The following is a 27783-nucleotide window of genomic DNA, read 5'->3' as shown; positions in this document are numbered from 1 at the left end:
GTGCCATTTGGTCAATTTGCATATTAGCCTTTTATTATATAGGATAGGACTGAAGCTTTCCCCAACAAAGTGGAGCTGTGCAGCTCTGACCAACCAGAGTGGCCCTATTCTGCCCAAGCAGGACAGTGCCTTTTGGATCAATCAAATTGCAAAGATATGGTGTATTCATTTGCATGAGGACAGACCAATCAGGGACTAGGGGAGGAGACTTCTGTCCTTATCAGCCAGCTCCTCTGTGGCTCTGAAAGTGCTCATTCTCTTTCCACCAAAGACTGAAGATGGGGTAGAAACCGAATTAGCCAGAGCAAACCAAAGCACAGTGGAGCAGACCAGCACAGCAGTGAGCAGACCAGCAAGGAGCAGGACAGAGCTGTCTAGCTGGAGAGGGCCTGGCTCCAGGGCTGCCTCAGAGTCCTGCTATTCTCATAGCCGTGATGTATCACAGTTGAGCCCTTTTGCACTGAATAAAGTTTCCTTCTTACTGCACCCCAAATTTGGAATTCCTGTTGGAATTGAATTGGTGCCAATGGCCATCAGTTGACAAGATCCATGCAATTTGTCTTACAGGACCCTCAGAGGGTGGACACAGCCAAGGGGCAGGAGCAAAAAGGAAGGGTTTCATTGGGCACAAACACATTAATGTAAGCTGGAGGTACTAATAAAGACATCTTCACAATGTATGAAGCCAACTTTTAATATCAAAAGTAGTCGAATCTTCCTTTTTGTGAAGCTAGCAGAACCATTAGCCATTTAATTTACTCAGCTAACTAGCCCATGCAGCCAGGCAGTCAAAGAAAAAGATAAGACATACAAAGCCTGGCATGACTGGGGGAAATGGATGCTTTTTCACAGAATTCACATAAATGGCTCATTAGAATATGAGCTCTTCTTGGTTGTAGGACATGTCTGACTCCACGATGCCAATACCTTCATAACTGTAGTCTCTATCATTTGAAGTCACATCACTTTTGCTCTTCTTTCTTTTCAACGGCTTTCCTCCCTGCAGGTCCCACGGCTCAAACATGGCAGAACTCACAGGGTTAAGTCCTTTGGCAAATGGAACCTCAGCCCCACCCGGGTCAGCTGAATCTGAATGATTGGCGGGGGGCAGAAGTCGGTCACCCCGTAGTCTCTTTCTCATTTCTTCTTCTTTTGTCTGAAAGGAAGTATTGAAGAATGAAAAAAAGTCCAAATAATGTTCTCTATGTTTTCATTAATATTGCCTGTGGTTAACGTTTATGGCTTCCCAATTTCATTATTTAGTCATTTAACAAACCTACGTTAAGGAATTCCTATTGAAGAAGACAGGCACACTTCCTACCCTCATGCAGCTCCTAGTCTAGTTGGAAAGACCCAGGAGAGAGATAGCAATGAAGACTGTGGGAAGGATATGAGGGCCACTTGTGCAGGGGCTGCAGGAGGTCTGTGATGGTCTGTTAGGCCTCCTCTCACCTCCCATCCTCCATCCCCACACCTCCCCTCACCCCTAACCCCAACTAAAGTTTTTCTTTTTTTATATGAAGAAAAGTCCGCACTTAGTTCTGGGAATTGGATATTGCTTGCTTAGGCTATATTGATGAAACTAATTCAACCATTTTCAAGATATTACCTTATTCCTTCACCATACACATGAAAGAAATTAAGCATACAGCGTAAGAAGCACACAGATAATGAAGATAATACAAATCCACACAATTTGTCTAAACGCTGCTGAAAGGAAAGGCTCATCTCAGCAGGCAGTGCAGCCCTGCCCCAGCCCAGGTACCTTCCTGCGCTCGTCCACCGCCTGCATCTTCTCCTCTATGTCCTTCATTGTGAAATCTGTTACTTCCTTTTTGACCTTGAGTTTTTTCAGCCTGGCTGGTGGCTTTCTCAGTGGCTTTTCAGTCATGGTCACCTGGAGGAAGACACTTTTTAAAACGGAGGAACAAATGTACTCATTGGCAAAGAGAGGCCGAAGGTAAACTAAACACAGTTTAAAATGTAAAACCTAAAACTCTAAACTTTACAGTGTCCAATTTAAAAAACAACATGAAAACTGGTAACAACAGAACTGAGTCCTAAAGAAAAAAAAATCTATTGGTGCCTAGAAAAAAACAACAGGTTATTACCAAAAAAACATGAAAGAATGCACTAATGTCCTGGAATTGGGTGAGGACTCAGGAGAAGGAAAAAAAAAACAACTTGAGAACAAATACAAGATAGAAAAAGGTGGCGGATGAGTGATGAATTTGTGATGCAAGGTATAAAGTTAAACCCGATGATTTTATAATATGCCCCAAACGACAAATGACTTTCCTTTGGGATGGAGATTAGTTCCCAGCACTTCTGGTCATGGGGAGGGGAGAATTAACGATTACTGGGCAGCAACCCTGTGCTGGACTTTGCTGTTGGTACATCGACAGCAGAAAAAACCATCCATTTCATATGAATGACAAAACTTTAAACAGTTCAAAGCAGTAATAATGGCTTTCCAATGATAATTCCTAGTTTCAGAAAAAGTAACATTGTTGTAAAGCAGTGGTTCTCAACCTTCCTAATGCCGCGACCCTTTAATACAGTTCCTCATGTTGTAGTGACCCCCAACCATAAAATTATTTTTGTTGCTACTTCATAACTGTAATTTTTCTACTGTTATGAATTGTAATGTAAATATCTGATATGCAGGATATATTTTCATTGTTACAAATTGAACATAATTAAAGCATAGTGATTAATCACAAAAACAATATGTAATTATATATGTGTTTTCCAATGGTCTTAGGCTATCCCTGTGAAAGGGTCATTCGACCCCCAAAGGGGTCGTGACCCACAGGTTGAGAACCGCTGTTATAAAGGGTTTATAAAGAAAGTTTTCACATTTATTCTTTTAAACATTGGGTTAAAATAACATACATTAATTATAAAAAATTAAAATGATACATAAATAATCTTCTAATTCTCTGTTTGGCATGTGGTCTCTGATCATGACCACTTTAAATTACATCTGTAATTCTTAGTCAACCATAAGTGGGATCATACTACAGACATTGCTCTGCAATTTGCTTTCCTCACTTTATATGGATGTCGTTTTAGCTCACTATACAGGGATTCATTACGACTGGGGGAGGTCTTAATGAACTCCAAGACTTCATTATAAAGTGAACTGAATAGATAATTTCTCTAAAGATGTTTAAAGACAAAAGAGATATCGATATCCATTGTCATATCTAAAAGACTGTCTCGTCAGACTGCAATACTGTAAATACTGAGAAAATACATCAAAGAGAGACAATTTAGCACAGCAGAAAAGGCACCGGAAAGACCTGGGTTTGAATCCTGGCTCAGCCATGGTGTGGCTTGGCATTAAATTCCGTAACCCTTGTCATCCTCATTTGTAAAATAGGTTTAATAATACTTTTTCATGGGATTACTTTTTTTAAAACGGGGAGGAGAAGTAGATCTTAGCCATTCAGTAAATGGAAATTATTTTTGCATGGCCAGGGTTGCTCAGTGGTTGAGTGTTAACCTATGAATCAGGAGGTCACAGTTCGATTCCTGCTCAGGGCATATGCGGGCTCAATCCCCAGTGTGGGGCATGCAGGAGGCCGCCGATCAGTGATTCTCTCTCATCATTGATGTTTCTATCTCTCTCCCTTTCAGAAATCAATAAAAAAATATTTTTAAAAAGTGCAAATTACTTTTCATTTGGTGAAAGCAGTGATTTTTTTTTCAATAACCACATGGAATCATAACCAAGATATAACATTTGTCACAAAAGGGAGGAATGAGAGTTGGAATCGCAGGGCCAACAGGCAGGGGGCTGGGCTTTAGCCTCTGGCCTGCCTACCACTCATACCTACTGTGTAACCTGAGACAGGGCACCTTTGCTCTATGTGCTCAGTTTTCTCAAATGTAAAAATAACGAGGGGCCTGGGACGGCCAAGCTTCCTCCAGCCTTAAGATCTGTGGTTCTCAGAAAGCCTTTTAAAGGGGAAATATTTGTCGAAGTTTTGGTTCAGTAACAGCCTTGAGGTAGTTTTATGTGGTGACTTGTTCATTATAAATAACTGGGATGGTCCTAGCTGGCTCGCTCAGTGGTTAGAGCATTGGCCTGTGGACTGAGGGTCGAGGGTTCGATTCCAGTCAAGGGCACATACTTCAGTCCCCCTCGTGCGGGAGACAACCAGTCAATGTGTCTCTCTCACATTGACATCTCTCTCTCTCTCTCTCTCTCTCTCTCTCGCTCTTTAAAGTCAATAAAAATGTATTTAAAAAAAAAAAATCCCTATAGAGGTTACTAGTCCCATAATTTTAAGAACACCACTGGAGGACTGCCATGCCCTAAGATGCTGTGATAAGATTTGGGTCTTTTTTCCAGGCAATCTAACTGTATAATATTACCTCTTGCCTCCACTGTGTATTCCTCAGAGCTTCCTTAATTAACTATTGACCTACAGATGAACCCACCTTGGCTATGGCCCGTACTGGAGCCTTGTGCATAAAATAGGACAAAGCTTCTGGGAAGAGATGTATCATTCCTGCTCTGTCACTGCTAGACCTCCTGGGGAAGGTCGGTCTGAGCGTTAACTGGCATTATTGGTCTTTACCCAGTGACTTCCTCCTCAACAAACTCCCCCTGAGGTTCAGCAAATAATGTTAGAGACTCTGATGCAATGTGGACAAACACCCTAACTGCACCAAAGGTTACCAAGTACAAAAGTTGCTGAGAAGGGAATAAACTCTGACCGGAGACAGGAGGAGTCAATAGAAAATTCAGAATCTTATGTAGGGAGACTCAGGATGCCCCAAGAGACAGGGAGAAATAAGTTTGGGATGAAAGACACTTAAAGCAGTTAATACCCATGTGGATAAATGAGAACCAATCACATCTCACTAAAGAGATCCATCCCAATCCATACACATCTATAATAATAAAAGTGTAATATGCTAATTAGGCCAGATGTCCTTCTGGACATCCTTCTGGATGACCTTCCCGATGAAGCCAGGGCTGCAAGGGAAGCCCAGGTCCTGGGTGCCAGAGGGAAGCCGGTGCCGGCAGCTGGACAAAGGAAGGTTTACTCTTGCATGAATTTTGTGCATTGGGCCTCTAGTATTTACATGTGTGCAGAACACCACTGCAAATAATACAGCCAGTTATGTCTCATTAGACTGTTTTAAAATATACTGATTCACTTAGTCTGATATTTAGCTTCTAAATATTATATTTCTTACATATCATTGTATTTTCTCTGAGTGAACATAACATCTATTAGTATGAATATGCCTGAAAGCAGGTTATCCAGAGGGCATTATAGAATTGCTATAGTAGTTGCCAACAAGCAAAAAGATGAAATTAAGAGAAAAAAAAGGGCAAAAGGCGGCTCTGTGGTGGACTTCTGGGGAGAGACTGGCTCACAGGGGAGTCCCCTGATTCAGAAGATGAACGAAGGACCCTCACTTTTCAGCATCTTTTATTATATGTTACTCTAAATGATAATTGAATTAGAGAGAACCTGGCTATGTCTCAGATGCCCTTGTATTTAAGTATACTGTTGGTGTACATAAGTCTTGTTTCTAAAGTATTCTCATATCTATTACTCTTTTTCCCCCAACATATTTAAAATGTTTTTTTAAGCCATAAAAAAAATAGTGTTTACATGTCTGACTGGATTTATCTCATTGCCGTAACGGAAGACATTAGCATCCCCTTTTGGCCATCTTCTTTCTGTTTCCCTTCACTCTGGTTTGTTTTTTAGCCAATTTTTATCATTTGTTTCCCCTCTCCCTAAAAATATTATTAAATATTAGATAGTCAAAAGTATTAGCTATTTAATAATATCTCCATTCTTAATATGGGTCCCTTTTTGTCCTTCAAGTTTAATTCTCATCTTTTCACAATGGCCTTATACCTTTCCTTAAAATAGGCAAGGCACCTGGTGTCTGACACACTTCTGTTCTCAACTACACATGAATTGGAGATTTTACCTTGACAATGAGCGATCATATCTCTCCTTCATTTCCTTATGCTTCCTGGGTATAAGCTTAGTGTTATAACTGCTAATATGTTATATTGTTAGGAATTCTTCAGAATTCTCTTCACAGCGACTGGGGGATTTCAATTTCAAAAGCTTCAGCCCTTGCCAGCTCTGGGATGAATTGGAAGGCTGTGTGCACGTTCCTTGACACTGCAGGGCAGTGGTTCTCAGCCTGGGCTGCCCCTGGGAAGCACCGGGAGCTTCCAGCTCAGCCACTGGTCTCAGGTGGAGCCTGGGCACTGGGGTTTTGAAAGCTTCCTTGGTGGTTCGAGTGTGCAGCCAGGTTAAGGACCACTGCACTAGGCCAGTGATGGCGAACCTATGACACGCGTGTCAGAGGTGACACGCGAACTCGTTTTTCTGGTTGATTTTTCTTTGTTAAATGGCATTTAAATATATAAAATAAATATAAAAAATATAAGTCTTTGTTTTACTATGGTTGCAAATATCAAAAAATTTCTATATGTGACACGGCACCAGAGTTAAGTTAGGGCTTTTCAAAATGCTGACATGCCGAGCTCAAAAGGTTCACCATCACTGCACTAGGCAATAAAAGGCACCGCTATGGATTACTGCCGGCCTGTTTAAATCTTAGGCCAGGGCATCTTGGCCCAATTCCAAAGTAAAATCAACCCCCCCTCCCAAAAAAAGAAACAACACAAACAAACAAACACAAAAGAGCTGTATTATTCTTACCTACCTCTGCAATCCCATCACATTTAAATCCTGAGAACACTGCAGCTATGCTCCTGACAACCATTCCATCGCTATAGAATATGAAAACAGCCTTCCTCTTTGGCTCACTTAATGATGTTATTGCAAGTCAAGCCCACAGTCTTCTTTTTTTTAAAAGAGACATCTCTTTCATGATGTACATGATGTAGCTCATGTTAATTAACCCTGTTGGTGCCTTTGCAAGGTCTGAGTCCGAACTCATTCATCTCTGGCCTTTGAATCACTGGAAAATGTTTTAGTGCTATTCCTGTTGGCATTAACATCAAGGTTCCAGAGCATTTCCCTTAAGAAGGCATCACTTAGATACTCAACATTTCCACAGTCTATCCGCCTCCAGATTGCTCTCCTGTCTTTTTCTTTTGCCACACCTTCATTTTTTCTCACCCCCACCCTCGAGTCTACAGATAGGAAAAAATCTGTCCTCTCTCTTTCTGTATTAAAGATGCATTGTATTTGGGACTTTCAAACAAGGTACTCCAAAATGCCTTGTATCATGCCACTATACAAATGTAAATTGTCATTATGTTGACATTATCTTTTCCATTTTATGGTGCATTTTTACCTTTCCCTTTCCTCACATCCTCTTGTTATTGGCAGCCTGATAATATCATTTACAAGGTTTAGCAATCTCTTCATTCTCTCCCCCCCTCCTCCCCCCCCCCCACCTCCAAATACTTTCTACAGGGCTTATTTTCCTTCTTCAAAAGAAAATGCCACTTTAGATTTTATTCATGAATACTCAGCATTTCCTAAACGGAAGAGAAAATGGCCTTTATTCAAACACTTAGTGACTTGGTCTAGGTGCAAACTCTATTTAAATAATGTATCTTTTTATTCCCAGCTGACTGTTTTCCCTACAACACAAGCCACTGATATGATTTCTGGGCTCTATTGTCAGCATTTCTGTCTCTTTTTTTCTTTCCCATCCATTCCCCCCCCCCAGGCTTCTTTTCCTTGTTATTTCTTCTTTTATCTTCTTTCTTTTGACTATGTGTTAGGACTATTGGTGCTGCCTCAGTGCATTGGCTTAAAAACCAAACAAATAAGAAAACAAAACAAAATAACAAAAACAGCAACAAAACCTGCTATCCTCTTCACAAATTTGCACAGAACTTATTAAAAAATTAAGACCTCAAGACTTTGGCCACAATAAGTTAAAATCAGAGTAAACATATTACTCACACTAAAGGAAAAACAATGAAGATTAGTCAAGATGAATCAACAAAGAAAAATAAGAGGAAAACCATTTCTATAATTGCATTTTCTCATATTTGACCTTAGACTGTGTATATAAATATATAAGCTTATCTGGTTTAGCTTTGGTATTAAGGCTTATTTTCTTATTAGATAAAGCAGAATTTAGTTTTATATTCACAGTTCCTAATACATAAGCAATGCTTAATAAAAATTGCTGAAAGAATGAGGCATATTATTCAATGGGGCTTATTGTGTCTCAAATTTAGTAAAACCCAAGATATGTTTTATTGAATTCATTAATCATTAATTATTAGGGCAATTCTTAATCCATAGAGAAGGATAGTGTGCAGAAAGGTGAGGGAATTTATGGGAGAAAAAACTGGCTAAGATAAATCCTGTCTGTACTGTGACTATAAGATGCATATGCTGGAAATAACTTCGGATCAATCATATTATATTGCTATTTTTAACTATAAGCTAATGTTAATTGTAAAATTACTTGCCGTGACATCGTATGATTCTCCATTTCTAGATACTTTGCTGTGGCTTTGTATTATTCCTTGAACAAATAATTCCTCCAGGATGTCTGATGACTTTTGTTGCTCTCGATTCTCTAGGGGTTGCGGTTTATGGATTAATCCATTGGTTGTTAAGTCTTCCAAGGGGGAAAAAAAGCAAAATTTAAGCTTGAAGAGATTATCAATCAAATGCTAAATGAATGCCATACAAGTCATGCTACTTAATTAAATCTTACACTCAACCCTCCTAGCTAAATATCTGTTTGTATTATAAATCTTTGAATCCTTTGAAGTTCAAATTCTTACTGTTCTAACAGAGGATACACATCAACATAATATACTGTTTACTGAGCAGACCCCATATTAACATAACAAAAAGTCTTTCATGTGCTGCTATGTACTAGCTTTTTGTTGTAACAACACTTGTACACTTGGGTACAGCTCCATGGGTTCACTGTACTAATTACGAAGCTAAGCCACAGCTAAGAATGAGATGTTCTTTGGGTGACTCTTCTGAGCTGCAGTTGGTTTCTATGCTTTGTATACAAAAGGATAAACAGCATGATGTCGCCAAGAGACTTCTAGTTCTGCAACTCTGAGTTTACAATTACACCATCTGCTAAGTCTCCATAAGTAAAAATATGCCTTTTTGAGAAGAGTCTTTGAACTTTATCAGAATTGGAGTCAAGTGGTATCAGCTAAATTTTTATTAGTAATTCTAAAAGTGGCACTGAAACAGTTTATAGGGGAGCTTTTATAAACAGCGCAGAGACAACCCGCATTACAAATCACTCAATTATAGAAATAAACAAGCAAGCATCCATTTTTGCACTTCACATTGTAAAACAAAGATGCCAAGGGGAGTCTCCAGAAATGAGCCATCTTCTATTTTGTAACCATCAGGAAGTCTGGATAGTAACCAAGTCCATTCATCTAGTGGGTGGAGTCCTTTCATGAAAATGTATAACCTGGGACTATATGAAGTACTTTCTATGTTTTATAACATCTAAATTAGACATAAACTCTGTAGGAGAGATATTATTAACTCTATTTTATAAAAAAACCTGATATGAGAGAGGCTAATTAACTTGCTCAAGGTGACAAGGGTAGTAAGTAAATGAACTAGGATTTAAACTCAAGTCTGTTTGATTTCATCAGTCATGTTCTTCACCACCTCACTGTACTCTTCCCAAGCATGCCAAGTACATGGGCTCCCATTTGTCATGAATAAAAAAAGAATAAAAAATAATAATAATAAAAATAAATAAAAAAAGATAATAAAAATGTCCATTCTCTTACCATTCAGAGGTCACCATTGTTAATATGTAAAATTTTACTTTTAGTAATGTGCCATCACACACTGCGTTTCCTATTCAGTGGAACATTTACATTAGCGTTTTCTCTGGCCACTAGAAATTCTTCATAAGCATAAGTATAAAAAGTGAAGTCATACAAGAAAACATGGGTGAGTTAGTTTTTGACCTTGTTGTAGGGAATGGCTTTCTAACCGACTCAAAAACCAGATTCAATAAAAGAAAAGACTGATGAATGTTACTACATTAAAAAATTTTGCAAGGCCCCCCAAAACACAACCCCCAATAAAAGTCAAATATAGATATCGCATACCTCCTGATTGATGTACTAAGCAGGATACAATATAATTTTTGATATTCTTGCTAAAAGTGCATAACTCGGACCTAATCATGAGGAAATATATAAGACAAACCCAAACTGAGGACATTCTACAAAATAAATGGTCTCTATCTCCAAATATATCAGGGTTATAAAGGACAAAGAAAAGCCGAGGGATCGTTCCAGATTAAAGGAGACTAAAACCACATGACAACTAAATTAAACACGTGATTCTGAATTAGCTCTCGAACCAGACACTTGTAAAGGAGGTTTGTAAGACAATTGACACATCTGAATATGGGCTGCAGATGAGATAGCAGTGCTGTGCCAATGGCAGTTTCCTGACGCAGATTCTTGTACTGGGATTTTGCAAAGAATGTCCTTGTTTTCAGGAAATACTTGTTGATATATTTAGGAGTAAATTATCTTTATGTCTGTAACTTACCCTCAGAAAAAATATACTTGTATATGAGATGGGGAGAGAGGGAAGGAGGAACGGAGGCGGGAGGGGACCATGAAAATGCAAATGTGGTACAATGTTGACATTTGTGGAATCTGGATGAAAGAATATAGGCATTCTTTGTTATCTGCAACTTTTCCTCAATCTGAAAGTATTCAAAATAACATTTTTTTTCTTTTTTTCCCCCATGGGAAATACTTGGGAAATGTTAGTGTGAAACTTGAAATTTTTGCCCCAGCAGGTTGCTCAGTGGTTAGAGCGTCTGACCACGCACCAAAGGCTGGATGGTTCCTGGTCAAGGGCACTACGTCAGTTGCAGGTTTGATCCCCCCAGTTGGAGCTCATGTAGGAGGCAATCAATCGTTCTCTCTCTCTCTCTCTCTCTCTCTCTCCCTCCTTCCCTTCCACTCTCTAAAAATCAATAGAAAAAAAATTCTTGGGTGAGAATTTAAAACAAATTTTTTTAAGAGATTTTTAACAAATACACCCTGTAGATATGAAGAGCAGGGATGCAGAGAGCAGAGGGGTGTGTGTGTGGGGGGGGAGGGAGGATTGGGTAGAGAAAGAATATAAAGCTCAGGACACTAATTCCCACTCATTCTGTGGTAAGAGCTTTCTTGAGACCTAATTTATGCTACGGTTTGGAAACATCTGCTTTGGTAGTTCACTCCCTCCCCACGATGGTTTCTGTGGCACTGTCCTGCTCACCTGTGGTCCTCCCCATCCTGCTTTCAATAGTGTAGCGCTGGCAGGCTAACTATTCGAGGCCATACCCAGGTTCCTGTCCACCTGTCAATCTCTAGTCTGTTAACACTATAAATACTGAGCATTCATGTTGCAGTGTAGGAGGGATTCCCATCAACAGAATTTTCAGAGAGAAAAAAAATATGTTCTGGTGCAGCGCACAGGGCGGGGGTCCGGGGGTGGGGGGTGGGCAGCAGGGGAGGGGTGAGAGGGGGGAAGGGCTGCTCCTGTGCTGCATCCCCTGTCTCTGACCTCCTTCTCAGAGGTCATGTCTGCACAATCAGAAACACAAATTGAGGGCAAATGTGAAATTTGTGGTAACCTGCGTGTGCACGAACGCCAAGAAAAAGAATCTCATGTATAACCTACCTATTTTCTAATTCTAACTGTGCCTAGGGAAGAATCTGTAGCAATGGAGAATGAAATGAAAGCCTTTGCCCAAAATAAAAGAGAGTACTTTTCCTTGAGGCCTGTTAAGTTCAATTTGTTTAAAAGGCTGACAAAATATAAATAAGAGCTCTCATCTCAACGTCAGGGGGTAACTGGAGTAAAGTGAAAACACACCATAAGAAAAATATTTAGAAACAAACAGTTTCAAAGGGCACACTAGGTCATAATGACTTCTTTATATTTTGAAAGATTCTTTCATTGTAGATTTGCTGATACTTTGCATGGGGAGAGACAGGGGAAACAGTTGATGCAGGTTTTATTTATTTTTTCAAATGTAGAACTTTCCCTTGAAAAAGTGCTAACACGGTGGAGTTTAAAAGAATTTAACCAAAGCTTGTGGAACTTCTATTCCTACGGCCTATTGCCAACCACCAATAAGCCTCTTGGCTAAGGGGGAAAAAGATGGTTTAATTACTCCATGACCAGAAGATTCGTGGTTAGCATTATTTACTCACATAATGAAGATTTAAGGCTAAATTCTAATGTCTTAGAGAGGGGGACCTTGACATTTACAGCACTCCTGGCCCATAAAGCTGTGATAAAGGGGCCACCAAACACATATTATGAAATACACTTAGAGAAATGGTATTTTATGGAGATTAACACGAATGGGGGCTTTTACCTAAATTTATTCTTCTGTTCCTTCCAATAGGAGATGGGGAACTCTCTGGAATGGTTCCGGGTAAGCTTTCCAACTGGACCTGTTTTTCCAGGCCTTCGGGGCCACCCACAGTGTCCTCGTGCAGGGCAGCCTCAAGCTGGGGTCTGCAGTTCTCCCCAGAATGAGCCACATTCACATCAGCCTGGGAAAAGGGGAAAAAGGAATCGTTTTGTGAGAGTCAAGATTTCTTAGAAAATGGTTTCTTCGAAAACTAAAACAATGTAGCAAGACCTGATTTGTGGATGTGCAGCTCACTAGTGGTATTGTGGTAGGCTGAGGAGTACCCAGCGCCCTGCAGATGCTACCTTAAACGGCAGAAGGGCCTTTGTGGGTATGATCAAATTAGACCTTGGGATGGCAAGATTATCCTGGATTGTCCAGGTGGACTCAAAATGTAATCACCAGGTCCTTATAAGAGGAAGGCAGAGGGAGATCTGACTGTGGAGGAGAGGTGATGTGACGACAGAAGCAGAGAACACTTTACAAGGTGCTGTAGGCCCGGCAATGAGGATGGGAAGGGCCACTAGGCAGGGGATGTGGGGACGCAGCCCTAGATGCTGGAAGAAGCAGGAAAGGTTCCCTCCTCAGAGCCTCTGAAAGAAACCAGCCCTGCTAACCTCCTGACTTCAGCAAGTGGAACTGATTTTGTGCTTCTGACCTCCGGGACTGTGAAAATAAAAATATTGTTTTAAGCCATTAGATGTATGTTCATTTGCTATATCAGTAATAGACAACTAATATACAGTCGACCCTTGAATAACACTGGTTTGAACTGTGTGCATCCACGTATACACAGGATTTTTTTTCAATAAATATAGTCAGCCCTCTCTGTATCTGCAGGTTTCGCATTCGTGGATTCAACCAACTATGGATCGAAAACAGTATTTTCAACACTCTGCTGGGATGAGCAGATTCAGAGTCGGCTCTATGCGTTGTTCTGCATCATTTTATAAAGGGACTTGAGCATCCTCAGATTTTAATATGGGGGTGGAGGAATTGTCCTGGAACCAATTCCTCACATATAACAAGGGATGACTGTAATTAAGTTTTGGGGGAACTAAAAATTATACATGGATTTTCCACAGCAGGGGCACGGATGGGATCCCCTAACCCCCTGGGCTGTTTGAGTAGCAACTGTAATATCTAATATGAATCTGTCAGGTACAAGCTGTTATGCTGGGCATTCTGAAAGATCCAAAAGTAACAAGTTCATAAGCATCAAATGTGAAAAGTAAAGATACAACTGTGTAAAATAAAATAAAAAAGAAAGAAACTTGCTTCATTGTTTTTGCTGATTGAAAAAGTATTACAGCCCTGGCCAGGCAGCTCAGTTGGTTGTAGCATCCTCCTGATACACCAAGGTCATGGGTTCCATCCTCGGTCAGGGCACATACAAGAATCAATGAATGCAAAAATAAGTGGAGCAACAAATGTCTCTCTTCCTCTCTCTTTCTCTAAATTCAATCAGTAAGATCAGTGGTTCTCAACCTTGGCTGCACATTAGAATCACCTGGGAATCTTTTGAAAACCCTGATTTCTGGGCCTCATCCTCCGGAAATTCTGTTTCTTTGTTACTAATGTTGTGGCCCCGCCCCATAACAAAGAAACAGAATTTCCGGAGGATGAGACCCAGAAATCAGGATTTTAAAAAGATTCCCAGGTGATTCTATGTGCAGCCAAGGTTGAGAACCACTGAATAAGATTTAAAAAATAAAAATAAAAAAGTAATAGAGTCATAAGAGAAACTGATAACATTTAATGGCAGAGAGTAATCATTTATCTGATTGCATTGTAATACATTATGTAACTACTAGAGGCCCGGTGCATGGATTCGTGCATGGGTGGGATCCCTCAGCCTGGCCTGTGCCCTCTCGCAAACTGGGACCCCTGGTGGGGGGATGCCAGACTGCCAGGTTTTGGCCTGATCCCCGCAGGCCAGGCCTCGGGCCAAAACCCGGCAGTTTGACATCTCCCTGAGGGATGTAGCAGTGCCAAAGTGGCAGGCAGCTGGGAAGGAGCCCCAGCCGGGGCCAGGCACAGCTCCGCTATGGCTCATACAGCCCTGCTGCACCTGCCACCGGTGCCACTGCTCGGTAGCACTGCCACGGAAGCGGGGAGGGCTCCTGCCACCGCAGCTGCGCTTGCCAGCCATAAGCCTGGCTTCTGGCTGAGCAGTGCTCCCGCTGTGGGAGCGCACTGACCACCATGGGGCAGCTCCTGCATTGAGCGTCTGCCTCCTGGTGGTTAGTGCATGTCATAGCGACTGGTTGGTTGTTCCAGTAGTTTGGTTGTAACAGTCGCTTAGGCTTTTATATATCTAGATATCACAATGTACTTAACCAAATCCTGCTGAAGGACATCTAAGTTGTTTCTAACTTATCCATATAACGAACAGTGCTGGCATATCTGTGCATATGTACCAGCCTGAATTCACCCCATCATCCCATGAGGATAAACTCCTAGATGTGAACATGCCGGGTCAAATAATAGGCACATTTTATATCAATACATGTTTCCAGAGGGCCCTCCATAAACCCAGTGCTGACTTACAGTCCCACCTTCTCCTTTTAAGGATGCCTATTTCTTCCTACCACAGTTCCCCTGCTTGTAAATAGGTCAAAGCACAGTATGCAAAGGGGCTAAATGTGACTTAGTACACCACTGATTCCCAAGTGCTGGCTGGTGTCAAGTGTTTCATAGTTCTACAGTCAACGAAGAAAAATAAGGGAAATGCTCAATTAATTCAATTTAAAGAACTGGAATTTGTTTTTAGAAGAGGCATATTTTAAACACTAAATCAGTTCAGGAAAACACTTTTCATATTTCCTCTAACACCGTGACCCCCTCTCTCCCAGTGCTGGCTCTTCTTGCACTGCTTGGTTTGCAACTTTCCCACCTCTCATCCAATAGAACCTTTTAGGTGTTATCAGTCAACCTACTCTCTCATCTAAGACACACACTGAAGAGAGGAAGGCTCTTCATTATCTTAAGGAGAAATAAGAATAGAAACATCTTCGACAGAATAGTGTCTTCCAGTTATTCTTCTTTACGTCTGTGATTTCACTTTTTACCCAAGGGCTGTTCTTCTCCCTCCTCCCCCTCCTTCCCCTCCTCCCCCTCCTTCCCCTCCTCCCCCTGCCCCCAAGTCTTCAAAGGGCCTCAGGACTCTGCCCCCCAACCCCTGCCCTCTGTAGCAAGCCCTATTATACTGACACAAGTGCTGTACCTGTTTGGGTGCAGCTGAAGGTGTTAACGAGGAGAATGCTTGAATTGGGTCTTAATGAATGAATTTCTAGTGAGCAAAGAGGAAAGGACATTTTAGGCAGAAGGAAAAGCACACGAAGACAGGGCATGAAACAATACTGTGTGTCCACTATAGCAGAAACAGATTGAAGTAGAAAGTGGTAGGTGCTGAAGTGCGGAAGGGAAATCATTTGCGACAAATAAAGGAGTTTGGTTTCATTTTGAGTGCAAGAGTAATCCCTTGCAGGGCTGTCATATATGACAGAAAGTAAATGACCACTTGTGTTTTTTAGAAAGACCACTCTTGAGTTAGTGCAATGGCAAGAATTGAAGGATGAAAGAAACAAAACAGGGAAGCCAGAACAGTTATTACTAACCAGGTGAGGTTTGATTAAATACCAGCTAAGACAGCAACAGTAAAAATGGGGACAATCGGTGGGCCCAGAAATATTAGAAAGGTAGGTGATAGACCTCCATGGGCTTCAGCGTGAATGAGGGAGGTCCCTTCTGGCTCTAAATTAGGATTCTAGGAACTAAACAGAAAACATTCCTCTTTAAAACAGGAAAAGTAAATAAAAAGCTAGGACACTGGCATGAAACTTGGTATTTCTACAATAAAAATCAGACAACATTTTTTAAACCTACGGACATTTGACCACTTTCTAGAAGTACTCCAACATTCAAAGCCCCTCAGAGGCTATGTATGAATCACTAGGTTCTGGTGGCCCCATCACCCTCAGGTCCTCACAGTTCAGTGAGGGGTTCTCCCTGTTGGTAGGGAGACTCACAGCTCCTACCACCCTGTTTACATAACATGATCACTCCAGCTAAGCCAACATCAGTTTGTCGTGTTGAGGATTAATGAGTTCTGTGGCTCAGAGCTGCATGGGGAGGTAGGAAAAATCAACCAACTGAATAAACAAAGTAAGCAAACAAAAGCTCTATGGATATGAAATATGAATCGGCACAAGGAGAAAGCCTGAGAGCAGCTATGTACTTTTTCTCTCTCTGTCGGTCTTTCCTTACAGACACAGTTACTGCCATGCAGTCCCTGTAGAGTAAGGCCACTCAGGAAAAGTCTTCACAGATAACGTATTATATGTTACTAGGGGCCCGGTGCACGAAATTCATGCACTGGGTGTGTGTGTGGGGGGGGAGTGTCCCTCAGCCCAGCCTGCCCCCTCTCACATATTGGGAGCCCTCAGGCGTTGACCCCCATCACTCTCCAATCGCAGGATTGGCCCCTTGCCCAGGCCTGACGCCTCTGGCCTAGGCATCCGGCCCGGGCAGCGGGGACCTGCAGTGGCAGCGGGGGGCGCTGCCATCGCGTGGGCTCCGCCCCTGCCCCTGCAGGATGCCTCTGGCTGAGGCGTCCGGCCCGGGCAGCGGGGACCCGCAGCTGCAGCGGCCCCGCGATCGTGGGCTTCGCTTTAGGCCCAGGCAAGGGGCCCCTAGCTCCTGGGACTGCCAGCTTCGACTGTGCCCAGCTCCCATCGCTGGCTCCACCCCTACTTCCTGCTATCACTGGCCAGGGCGGCAAAGGCGCCTGATTCTCCGATCATGGCTGGGGGGCAGGGCAAAGGCGGCCCCAGGGCCGCCTTTGCCCTGCCCCCCAGCTCTTAGCTCCCCCCTGGGTTTCCAATCACTGTCAGTGGCAGGGGGCCTCTTCCTGCTTTCCCTTTTGCCTCCCTGCATTGTGCCTACATATGCAAATTAACCGCCATCTTGTTGACAGTTAACTGCCAATCTTAGTTGGCAGTTAACTGCCAATCTTGGCAGTTAATTTGCATATAGCCCTGATTAGCCAATGAAAAGGGTATCGTCGTACGCCAATTACCATTTTTCTCTTTTATTAGTGTTGATTATATTACTAGGGGCCTAGTGCACAAAATTCGTGCACTGAAGGGGGATCCTCAGCCCGGCCTGCACTCTCTCGCAGCCTGGGGGCCCTCAGTGATGTCCAACTGATGGCTTAGGCCCGCTCCCAGTTGGACATCCTTAGCGCTGCTGTGGAGGCAGGAGAGGCTCCGACCACTGCTGCTGCGCTCGCCAGCTGTGAGCCCGGCTTCTGGCTGAGCGGTGCTCCCCTGTGGGAGTGCACTGATTATCAGGGGGCAGCTCCTGCATTGAGCATCTGCCCCCTGGTGGTCAGTGTGCATCACAGAGACCGGGGCACCCCACTGGTGCATGAATCTGCACACCAGGCCTCTAGTTATTTAATAATGGTCATTATTATATCAGACAGGGTCTCCTTATCCCTTTGTTATGTATAACATATACAGGAGGGGCAAAAGTAGGTTAACAGTCGTGAGTACATGAAACAGTTTATTCTTGCATGAAATTCATGCAAGAGTAGGCCTTCCTTCCCCCGGCTGCTGGCACCGGCTTCCCTCTGGCACCCGGGACCCGGGCTTCCCTCACAGTGTTGGCTTCGTCCAGAAGGACATCTGGTCCAATTAGCATATTATGATTTATTATTATAGATTATTTATTAATTAGAGGCTTGGTCCACAAATTTGTGCATGGGTGGGGTCCCTTGGGGTGGCCTGCAGAGATCAGGTCCCCAGCTCACGCCCCCAGCCTCGCAGCTCCACCACCCTGACTGGCACCCCACCTTCTGGTGCCGCCCCCTTACCTGCTCCACCATCTCGCCTGCGGGGTAATCAGTCGGAGGCTGGGCCCCCTACCCGGCTCCCTCAGTGCCTGGGAGCCAGGCGGCAGTCCCGCTCCCCATCGCTGCCACTGGTTGCCATCTGTGTGGCGATCAGCAGGGCAACTGGGTCCCCGCTTGCACCTGCCTTGTCCTGGTACCGCCAGCTCACCTGCTCCACTATCCTGCTGCAGTCCCGCTCTCATCAGGGCCCATCAAAGCTGGCAACACCTCCACTGCCACCCGCTGCCAGCACCGCTTTGCCAATGCCCACCATGTTCCACACCACCCCCTGGTGGTCGGCACACATCATAGCGAGCGGTCAAACTCCCAGTCTCCTGGTCTAACTCCCGGTTGAACGACCGCCTAAGAAGACAATTCGTGTATTAGGCTTTTATTATATAGGTTTATTGTATTATTTTCCATATGAACAACTGTCAACCTACTTTTGTTCCACTCTGTGTGTTGCTGTTACACATAACAAAGGAAAAGGAGAGCCTATCTGATGCTTATCTTTCAGGGGCTCACAGCTCCTATGGAAATTAAAGACCATGTTGTGTTTCTTTCCCCTCTTCCCAAATAAACTACCAAAACCAATATCTGCAGTGATAGTGCTATGGGACAGAAACCAGGCCCGAAACGGGTCTGCCTCCAGCCAGCCTGTAGTGGGGTTCTTGACTTTGCGTAGGGAAGATTTCAGAATACTAGTACAGGCGATTATGAGAGGACATTTATTAAAGTTGGGGACAGTGAAACAAGGAAGGGCTTAGGATAGAAACAGCAGAAGTGTGCCTAGGAGGGGTTGCTTTGGCTCATTGGAAAGTCAGAGAAAAGGGGGCCTTAGAGACAGGTTCAGAGGATTAGCCTAGGATGAGCTGCTGCTGCCCTTTGCTCCACTGGTTGCAAGTCTCACGGGGGTCCCTTAGAGTTTAGGAGATGCACACCTGTGCAGGAAGAAGAGGGAGAAGGGAAAGGTGGGAGGGAGAGCAAGCCCTGGGTCCTTTGTCTTAAGGGTTTTAAAGGTTGATACTTTAGGGGAGTTCTTAGGGGAGGATCTCAATAGAATATTCATTATCTTTATGCTGATGCACCACAATGAGATTTATTCCCTTAACTTCATCTGTTCTTCAGTGTGGCTGGTACAAATGGCAGTAATTGGATTTCTGCTATCTATCTTCCTGAGTAGGATGATTTAAGCTATTTGCCCTCGAGTATGCTTAAGTGTCCTTGGTTAGGGAAGATAGGGTTTTGTGATTTACTAGATGGTCATAAACTGCTTGACCGTTTAACTGTCTGTCTCGGCTTCCCTATTCCACTCATCCTGGCTTCCTAGCTTGTCTCAATTCACAAGTTAATTTTGTTTTGCAGGTCTATATTTTCTTGAACCTAGTGAAGTGCTGAGTAACACACAAACATTAATTTTGCCAGTTCACATTTCGCAGTGGAGATCTTGAAAAATTTAACAACAATAAACAAAATGCCCACATTGGAGCTGAGAGCAAATCTGAATATTATCAGTCTACAAGGTGTCTTTTCACAAACATATTCTGTCGACTACAAATTGGAATAGATTTAAATGCTGCCATCCTGCATGACCTCCGAGTGTTTCCTAGAAGTGACTAATCCAGGCCTTAGCAAGGAGCTTTCTTTACCAGTGTCTGCTTAGTTAGATACACTCTGCCTTCAAGCTCCGTTAGTGGCCAAAACTTAAACTGTAGCAGATGAGACACAATCTTTCAGCATAAAATAACACATACCAGCCTTCAGGTTCTGGAGCGGAAATTTAAGTTTTTTTTTTCTTTTGTATACTAAGAATGTCTTTTAAATATCTTATCTATGGGCAACACATTCCAGAAATTTTAACCCAATTTCATAGTTTAGACTTGGGAATAGACATAATTCAAAGACCAGAGATATTTACAAACTAATGAGATCTAGGCCTCTTGGGGATACGTGAAGAGTTTTCCTGTTCTGTCTGCATGCAGAGTTCATAGTTTCACACCAGTAAGAATCTATCTGCGCTGATCCTGGGGGAGGGCTAGGAGGGGGTGGGAGGTTTCATTTTCTCCCTGAGATGAAGTTGTAGCAGAAGCACAACTGTAACAGTTTTATTTTATACTCCATTGTCTTGATCAACTTTAGATCAATTTTAGACAAAACTGAAAAGCTGGAAATTCCAAGCTAACAGCTATGCATAAGAATCATCAGCATTCCAAAAAAAGGCATTGATTTTAACGATAGGCAGGATTTTTTGTTGTTGTTGTTTGGTCTGCAAGTATTACATGTGTTCTAAAGCTTTTGGGAAACAACTTTTTCAAACAGCTTGGAGGGAGTCATTTGTCAAGGTTCCCTGGAGCTTAAACCTTCTAAAACCAAATTATTGGCAGTTACATTTTATAAATATATTTTTCCACAGACATATAGAAAGAGTTTGTTCTTCAGCATTTCTTTTTTCTACTTTAATTCTAATGAATGAAATAACAAATAGCAACTCAAAAAAAAAGTCAGAAACATGCTCTTGTAAAAATTGAACTTTAAGAAGTATTAAAGTATTAAGTCCTTCTAACTGACAATAAACAAGAATTTTCTTGTCAAATATAGAAGGAGAGTTCCCCAATGAGGAAAAGTTTCCCATCGTTTGTTTTTATGCATTATTTTAGTGCAGCGACTTCTCACCACTTAGACTAAGGTAAGGTGAAGAGAAAGTCTGCAGGCAGGCCTCAAGAAATTTGATTCCGAAAATTTGAAAGTCACGCCGCCAAGAAACATAAATATTTAATGTAAGCAAACATATTCATCTAATTTTAAAGACATTGTCGAACTAGTGAACTCTGAGCCCTATGAATTTATGAAGGAAACAGTACGGTTCTGATAGCTAATGTTTAATTAATAATCATATCTTTCCCAGATTCTACATCCAAAGTCAAGTGCTCAGGGAGGAGAAAGAGAGGTATATATGTGAGTTGACTCTGAGTCTATTTTCAGGTTATTGTAATATTGGATTTCCTCCTTGCTGACTGTCATTAGTCTAGTTCTGCTACTAGGAGACAGGTAGATGCTAACCCAGGAAGGAACTGGGAAGGGCATTCAGTCACTCAAGAAGCAGTCATCAATGCCTGGTCTGCATCAGGCACTGTAGTGAGCACTGGAGATAAAAGACAAAACACAGTTCCTGGCCTCAAGCAGGTGATAGCTCAGGATGGGAAGCAAACATGGAAACAAATACAATAAAAATGTTTTGAAACGTGATAGGAGAAGACGTAAGGTCAACTCTGTGAGCATGGTAACAGGGGAAATGGAGAAGAATGTTCTTGAGTCAACTTGAAAGATAGGTACATATTTGTATGTAGGCCAAGAAAAGGGAGAAGGAAAAGTCCGAAAGGAGAGAAAATAGTGAGTGCAAAGGCCTGGAGACGGAAACAGAATGGATTTGGGAACAATGAGTAGTAAGTAAGGTGTGACTAGCATGAATGTGGAGAACTTGACACAGCTTGAGGATGGCTAGAAAGGCATGCTAAGGATTCAGGATTTTATCTTACATAAATAAATGTAATAATAATAATAATAGTAATAATAATTGTAATAACTAATATTAAGCACTTTTCTGTGCCGGCATTGGTTTCAGCACTTTACATGAGTTGAATTAATTTAATCTTTACAACAACTCTATAAAATCACTATTATTAATTATTCTCATATTACAGATAAGGAAACTGAGGCATGGGGAGGTTAAATACTTGACCTAAGTCACACAACAAGTAGTGAATCCAGAAATCCAACCTAGGTGGTCACATTCTTGATCACTAGTTTGTGTGTCTACCTAATGGCTGGTAACTTTCTTTTCAGCAGAGGATGATATTATCAGGTTTTATTTTAAAACGATCACTCTCAAGGTCATGTGGAAGACTGAAGATGGAGGGCAGGTAGGGGTGGTTAGTGGAAGAAGAATCTAGACAGACCAATTTGGAAATTGTTCAAAGATCCAAACAAGAGGCAATGACTACCTCAGACAAGAAATTCTCGAAGAAACCCAGACACCCTACCAGGTCTTGGGGAGGCTTGGCCAAGGAGGACCTAGTGTATTTGACACTCAGAGAACTTGCTTTTTAGTGTGCCCTCCGGCTCTATACAAAAAATGCGTTCAATTAAAAACCACAATAATGGAACAAATGACAATGACCAGAAAAGAAACATACATACTGAACATTTCTCCTATTGAAGTCTTATATGTAATCATGCCAGAAAAATTACAGATTAAATAGACTTTTGTACAAAAAAGGGAAAACAAAAAGGATTAAAACTTTAAATTATTTTAATATATGTTTTGAAAAAAGAGAAAAAAAGTATTCTCTTATGTAGGAATATAGTCCAAAGTGATGCTGAGTAATGACAAAGATGAGCAAATTGTTCTCACGAAGCCCATGGATCTAAGAGAGAGAAGAAGCTTAAACAAACATTGTTTGTGCTTTGGGCTCGGTCCTGGAGGATGAGTAGAATTCATCACGCGGCCGGGAATGGGGCCAGGGAAGGGCCTTCCAGGAAGGAGGAATGGCACAGGGAAAGACATGCATGGTGATGAGGCTGGGAGAAGGAGTTCTGCATGTTCTTGGCTTGAATCAACCTTGAGGGCAGGGAAAGTCCATGAGTGAGAAGGACTGGAGAGGAAAGGATGACATTAGAGAGACTGGTGGGACCAAATGCCCGGTTTTGCTCGCTCCAGAAAGCTTTTTCTTAGGAAGATAGGTGTCAGTGTGGAAGACAGACTGGCAAGGGTGGTGACAGGCGAGGCAGAAAGACCCAGGAAGAGGTAATTGGGCCCTGAACGCAGCCCGTCGTAGTTGGGGTGGAAAGCAGATGTTTTCTTCTGCTCTCCCCCAGGGCAGCAGGTAGATGCCTGAGTCTCAGCCTTCACTAGATCCTGGTTTGTTTTTCACTCCAATAGCCCAGCAGATGTGCCTCACACAGAATAGGTGCTGTAACTCGCACTGAATAGTCTCACACAGTGCCCGAGGATAGGAAGTGTGCTCTTTCACCTGTAGTTCCAAATATGCCCTTTAGGAAAGGTGACAGTCTGGGCTTACATCAGACTGGGCAAAGTTATTATTAGTGTCCCTTTCACTCGTAAAAGTATCCTGCTTTGGATGATAAATTATATGGTAACAGTATCTTTGGGTAACCCCTCTCGAAGGGACCCTTGTGGGTTCCTAGTTTGTGGAATCTTGATGGTGGTGAGGATGGGAAGAAATCATGAACCTCATTCTGTCTGGACCAACCCATCCCTCCATTCCCCACCCTGGAAAAATTACCCTGCCTGTCTCCAGAAGAATTAAGGGGGGTTCAGCCTTGAGGGAGAGTGGAAAGCCTATTGGAATGAGACCTTAGAATACTAGATTCTATCTCCAGCTCTGCCCCCAAACAAGCGGTGCAGCCTTGGGCAAGTTGTCCACCGCTCTGGGCCTCAGGGTCCTCAGGAGGCAAGCGAGGTCTCTTCCAGAGCTAATTCCCACAGGGCCCACTTGCCGGAAGCTAGTAAACCACGCAGCTCTAGGCAGGCTCACCTGCGCCTGAGAATCACCTCCAACCCCAGCTCCGTGCACAAAGCACCACACATCCCGTTTTTCCTGCCGCTGTCTCTGCCCTGGGGTGCGAGCACCTTTCGCTAGCTCTTGAAACACAAAACTCTCTCAAAGCTGGTCCTATAGCAGCAAGAATCCCGATGAAGACAGCAGTTCAACACTGGCGGAATACAGTTGGTCCCAACCCGCCCACCCTACCGCGCATCCCCTGTGAGCCCCAGCAGGCCCTGCTCCAGCCCACTTCAGCTTCCCCCGAGCGTGGCAAAGGCTTTTTGCCCTTTTTTTCCTGTTTTACCTTGAATCCCTCTTCCCAGCCCTTCCTCGGCGCGGGGACAAAGCTCTGCTCCTCAGCAGGCTGGGAAGGTCCACAGCCCATGCTGCGCGCCGCGCGCTCCTCCGGCCGGGCCCCGCCGTGCGCCCCCGCGCGCTCGCGGCCGTGTTCCTGCGCCCCAGCAACCCGCGCCCTACACCTCGGTCCCTGCTCCCAGCGCCTCCGCCTCTTCCACCTCCAGCACTTAAAGGCTCGGCAGGAGGCGCTGGGCACCCGAGCAGTTGCCGGGAACTGTTGCCACAATAAACGGAATCACCGGAACCTGGGAGCTGGGCGGCGACGGCACTTCTGTAACTGAAAACTGGAAGATGGGAGGCGCCGAATCACACCTGGGATGCAAATCGCGGCCCTCTCCAAAGCGAACTGAGGGAAGGGCCAGCTGCTGGCCGAGTTAGTGTTTAAAGTACTGCAGTCATCAGCATCCTGCGTGGACTTTATTTCTTCTTTCTAAGGTGCCTGGGCACACGCCCCCACCTCCGGTGCTTAGACCACGCCCTCGAGGTGTTGGCTTTGTGCTTCAGACTCGGTGGGGACTGTGCAGAGACGATTGGGAGGAAGAAGACGTAGGAGTCGGATTGGCGGAAGCAGCTCTTGGGGACCCGTGGGCAGCGAAGGCGGCCTGGGTAGCACCAGACGGCAGTATCACAGGGTGGCCACGGGAGAGGTCGGTCACGCTAACAGAGATCCAGATACTTAGGATCGTAAACAGCTCAGCAGCCGAGAAATGGGTCATGCAAATCATTTTTATGGAAAACACACTTAATGAGCTGTTAGGAAATGGCACGGATATGCCTATTTCTCTCAGAGAATTAAATTAAAAACGGTGTAATGCATCAAAAAGGCCGACCAGGCACACTGCTCAAATGAGCAACAAGTTGTTCCTTCCTGGATTTTTATTTCTTTTTATTCTATTTTCAAAAATTAAAACAGAAAAAGGAGCTAACAGGGATTTTACAGATCATGGACCAAGCGCTTATTTGACAGGCTGCAAACTTAGGCTCCGAGAGGCTTGAGTGACTTAGATTCGGGTGTGTGTGGTGGTGGTGGTGGTGCGCGCGCGGGGGTTGGGGGGCTGGAAGGTGGGGGCGTGGGGGTGGGGCTAGTTAATGAGGGACCTGGGATGAGGAACCTGGTGGCCTGACTCAGACCCTCTAGGCATCCACCTAGGAAAATACTAGCAAGGATTCTTGGAAATTAAAACTGTTGGATCCTTCCAAGGAAATGAATGGTCAGCTTTGTTATAAGAAGCTGATTGTTTACTTTATAGCATTTAAACTCATTCTATTCTCCTTACTGCTTGGATGATGTTGTCTGTTAACTTTTTTTAAAAAATAAAATTGAAGACTAGAGAAGATAAAATCCAAGTCAAAGCATTATATTTATTGAGCAACAAGCGTTAAAAATTGTGAATCAAGAGTGGAAACAAGGCTAAGTAGTATTCGGGGAACATCTCTAAAAAAAACAACAAAACAAAACTCATGGTATAAGTCACATGAAATGCTCCAACTGGAATCTGGAAAATTGTCAACTAGAATATTCCAGCACAGGGAACACCTGTAAAATGTTCTTGAGAAAGTTTAATGAAAGTTTGTAGGGTGAACTATATGCGTGAAATACTGCAGACAACTTTTTTTCCTCCCCTTTAAGGCAATCTGCAAACAGAGGTTTGCTGGGACATCCATGTGAGTAAAAGGGGTGATACGCAGATATATTGTACAGGTGTCTTTTAAAGCATCCTGTGACTATAGTCCGAAGTTGTGAAAATGCCTTTTCCCACAGATGGGCTAGAGCAGGGGTGGGCAAACTTTTTGACTCGAGGGCCACAGTGGGTTCTTAAACTGGACCGGAAGGCCGGAACAAAAGCATGGATGGAGTGTTTGTGTGAACTAATATAAATTCAAAGTAAACATCATTACATAAAAGGGTACGGTCTTTTTTTTTTTTTTTTAGTTTTATTCATTTCAAACGGGCCGGATCCGGCCCGCGGGCCATAGTTTGCCCACGGCTGGGCTAGAGCCTGCTCATACATGAAAGCTGATTGTCAGGAATATTTGGACCTGGTCATTAAACACAACCATTATTAAAATTTAGGTTATATAAACTTACAATTAAATTAGTTCTAGTAAAAACAAAGGTAACCAGTACAGCTCATTAGTTGCTAATCATCTTATTGCAGTTTACTACTATTATGTTTCTGAGTTTATTTACGTCTGTTGTACCTGTATAGTGCAGTTGTCATATAATGGTGGGCTGCTGTGTGCCTCTTCCCAAGTCCTCATTCAGCAACATCACATTGATAGTTTGAAATCAACCAAGGTGGGAATATTGGTATATGCACCATGAAAATGAGGGCTTCTTCCCCCGTCCCCCAAGCTGCTAATTAAACATCTACCAGCTCGCACTACCTTTCCCCCTGTATTCCAGAATGCCAAGGAATGACTGCTCTGTTCCCCTTCTCCTCTGTGGATCTCTCTCTGCAGGGAAGAGGCGTCGGTGAACCAGCCCTCCACAGGGAAGGAGTGTGTATCACACCCACATGCCCCTCCACCCCAGAGCTGGGCGCTGTACCAAGGCTCTGTGCTCTGGATCCTGAACTAGCGTGCCCTGGTCCCGGATAACCTGTCCACCATGAACACTGCTAGAGGAAAAAGTGCTTGGATTCTCCCAAAGCGGGACCACTACTCGCTCATTTTAAAGTTTGACTCCAATCCTTGCCTTTTCTCTGCAATTCTGAACAATCTTGGGAAGGTTAATTCTCTGCTTCCCTCCAGGATGTTTATTTAAGCCTGAGGTTCGTCTTGAGCATTTTTCTCTGGAATGATAAGGATATTATAAAGGTGCCTCTCAAACTCTAATGTGCACACCCTGGGGATCTTGTTAAAATGCAGATTCTGAATGGTTTGGGTGGGGGTGAAAATACCACATTTCTAAGAAGCTGCCATCACTGTTAGTACAGGCTCACACTTGAAGTAGGAAGAGTATAGAACACATGTGAACATTAAATTATTACCTCAAAAGGCAGAAAGGGAAGGGGGAATATGGAAGGAAGAAGAAAAAAGTGAGGAGGAAAATGATGGGGTAGAATTAAAATAAAGTCTATTGCCTGACTGGTGTGGCTCAGTGGTTGAGCGTCAACCTATGAACCAGGAGGTCACTGTTTTATTTCCTGTCAGGGCACATGCCTGGGTTGCAGGCTGGATTCCCATCAGGGGGCAGCCCATCAGTGATTCTCATCATTGATGTTTCTATTTCTCTCTCCCTTTCTCTTCTTCTCTGAAATCAATTAAAAAATATTTTTAAAAAAGTAAAATAAAGTCGATTAGGCAATCAAGCATAGAAGAGACACTAACTTCATTTTATCAAGGTATTTTCAGTCTAGGAGCACCTTGATGCATCAAATTACAACTAGGAGTGTAATAAACCTGAGTGTCACACCCGTTTCCTGTCCCTCTACCAGGTGGAGAAGGGATCTTTGTGAATTAGTGGGTCAGGGTGACGAAGAAAAAAAAACAACCCCTTTCTTGCCACCATCCAAGCTCTGGAGTCACTTTCTCCTCTTCTCTCTGATC

At 43.2% G+C, this 27783-nt stretch overlaps 1 protein-coding gene across 1 annotated transcript; it reads right to left on the bottom strand.

The window, feature by feature from the left end:
* STMND1 (stathmin domain containing 1) lies at positions 1-24473 on the bottom strand. Its single transcript, XM_059686059.1, has 5 exons — positions 24179-24473; positions 12376-12556; positions 8453-8604; positions 1766-1897; positions 1-1156 (listed from the first exon to the last, which is right to left on the bottom strand). The coding sequence occupies exons 1-5, from the start codon at positions 24257-24259 to the stop codon at positions 872-874; spliced, it is 831 nt and encodes a 276-aa protein (XP_059542042.1). The 5' UTR covers positions 24260-24473; the 3' UTR covers positions 1-871.
* Between the last annotated feature and the right edge of the window lie 3310 nt (positions 24474-27783).

Source organism: Myotis daubentonii, chromosome 3 (genome assembly GCF_963259705.1).
Source record: "Myotis daubentonii chromosome 3, mMyoDau2.1, whole genome shotgun sequence".
Taxonomy (NCBI): domain Eukaryota; kingdom Metazoa; phylum Chordata; class Mammalia; order Chiroptera; family Vespertilionidae; genus Myotis; species Myotis daubentonii.
This window is presented reverse-complemented; position numbering and strand designations above follow the sequence as displayed.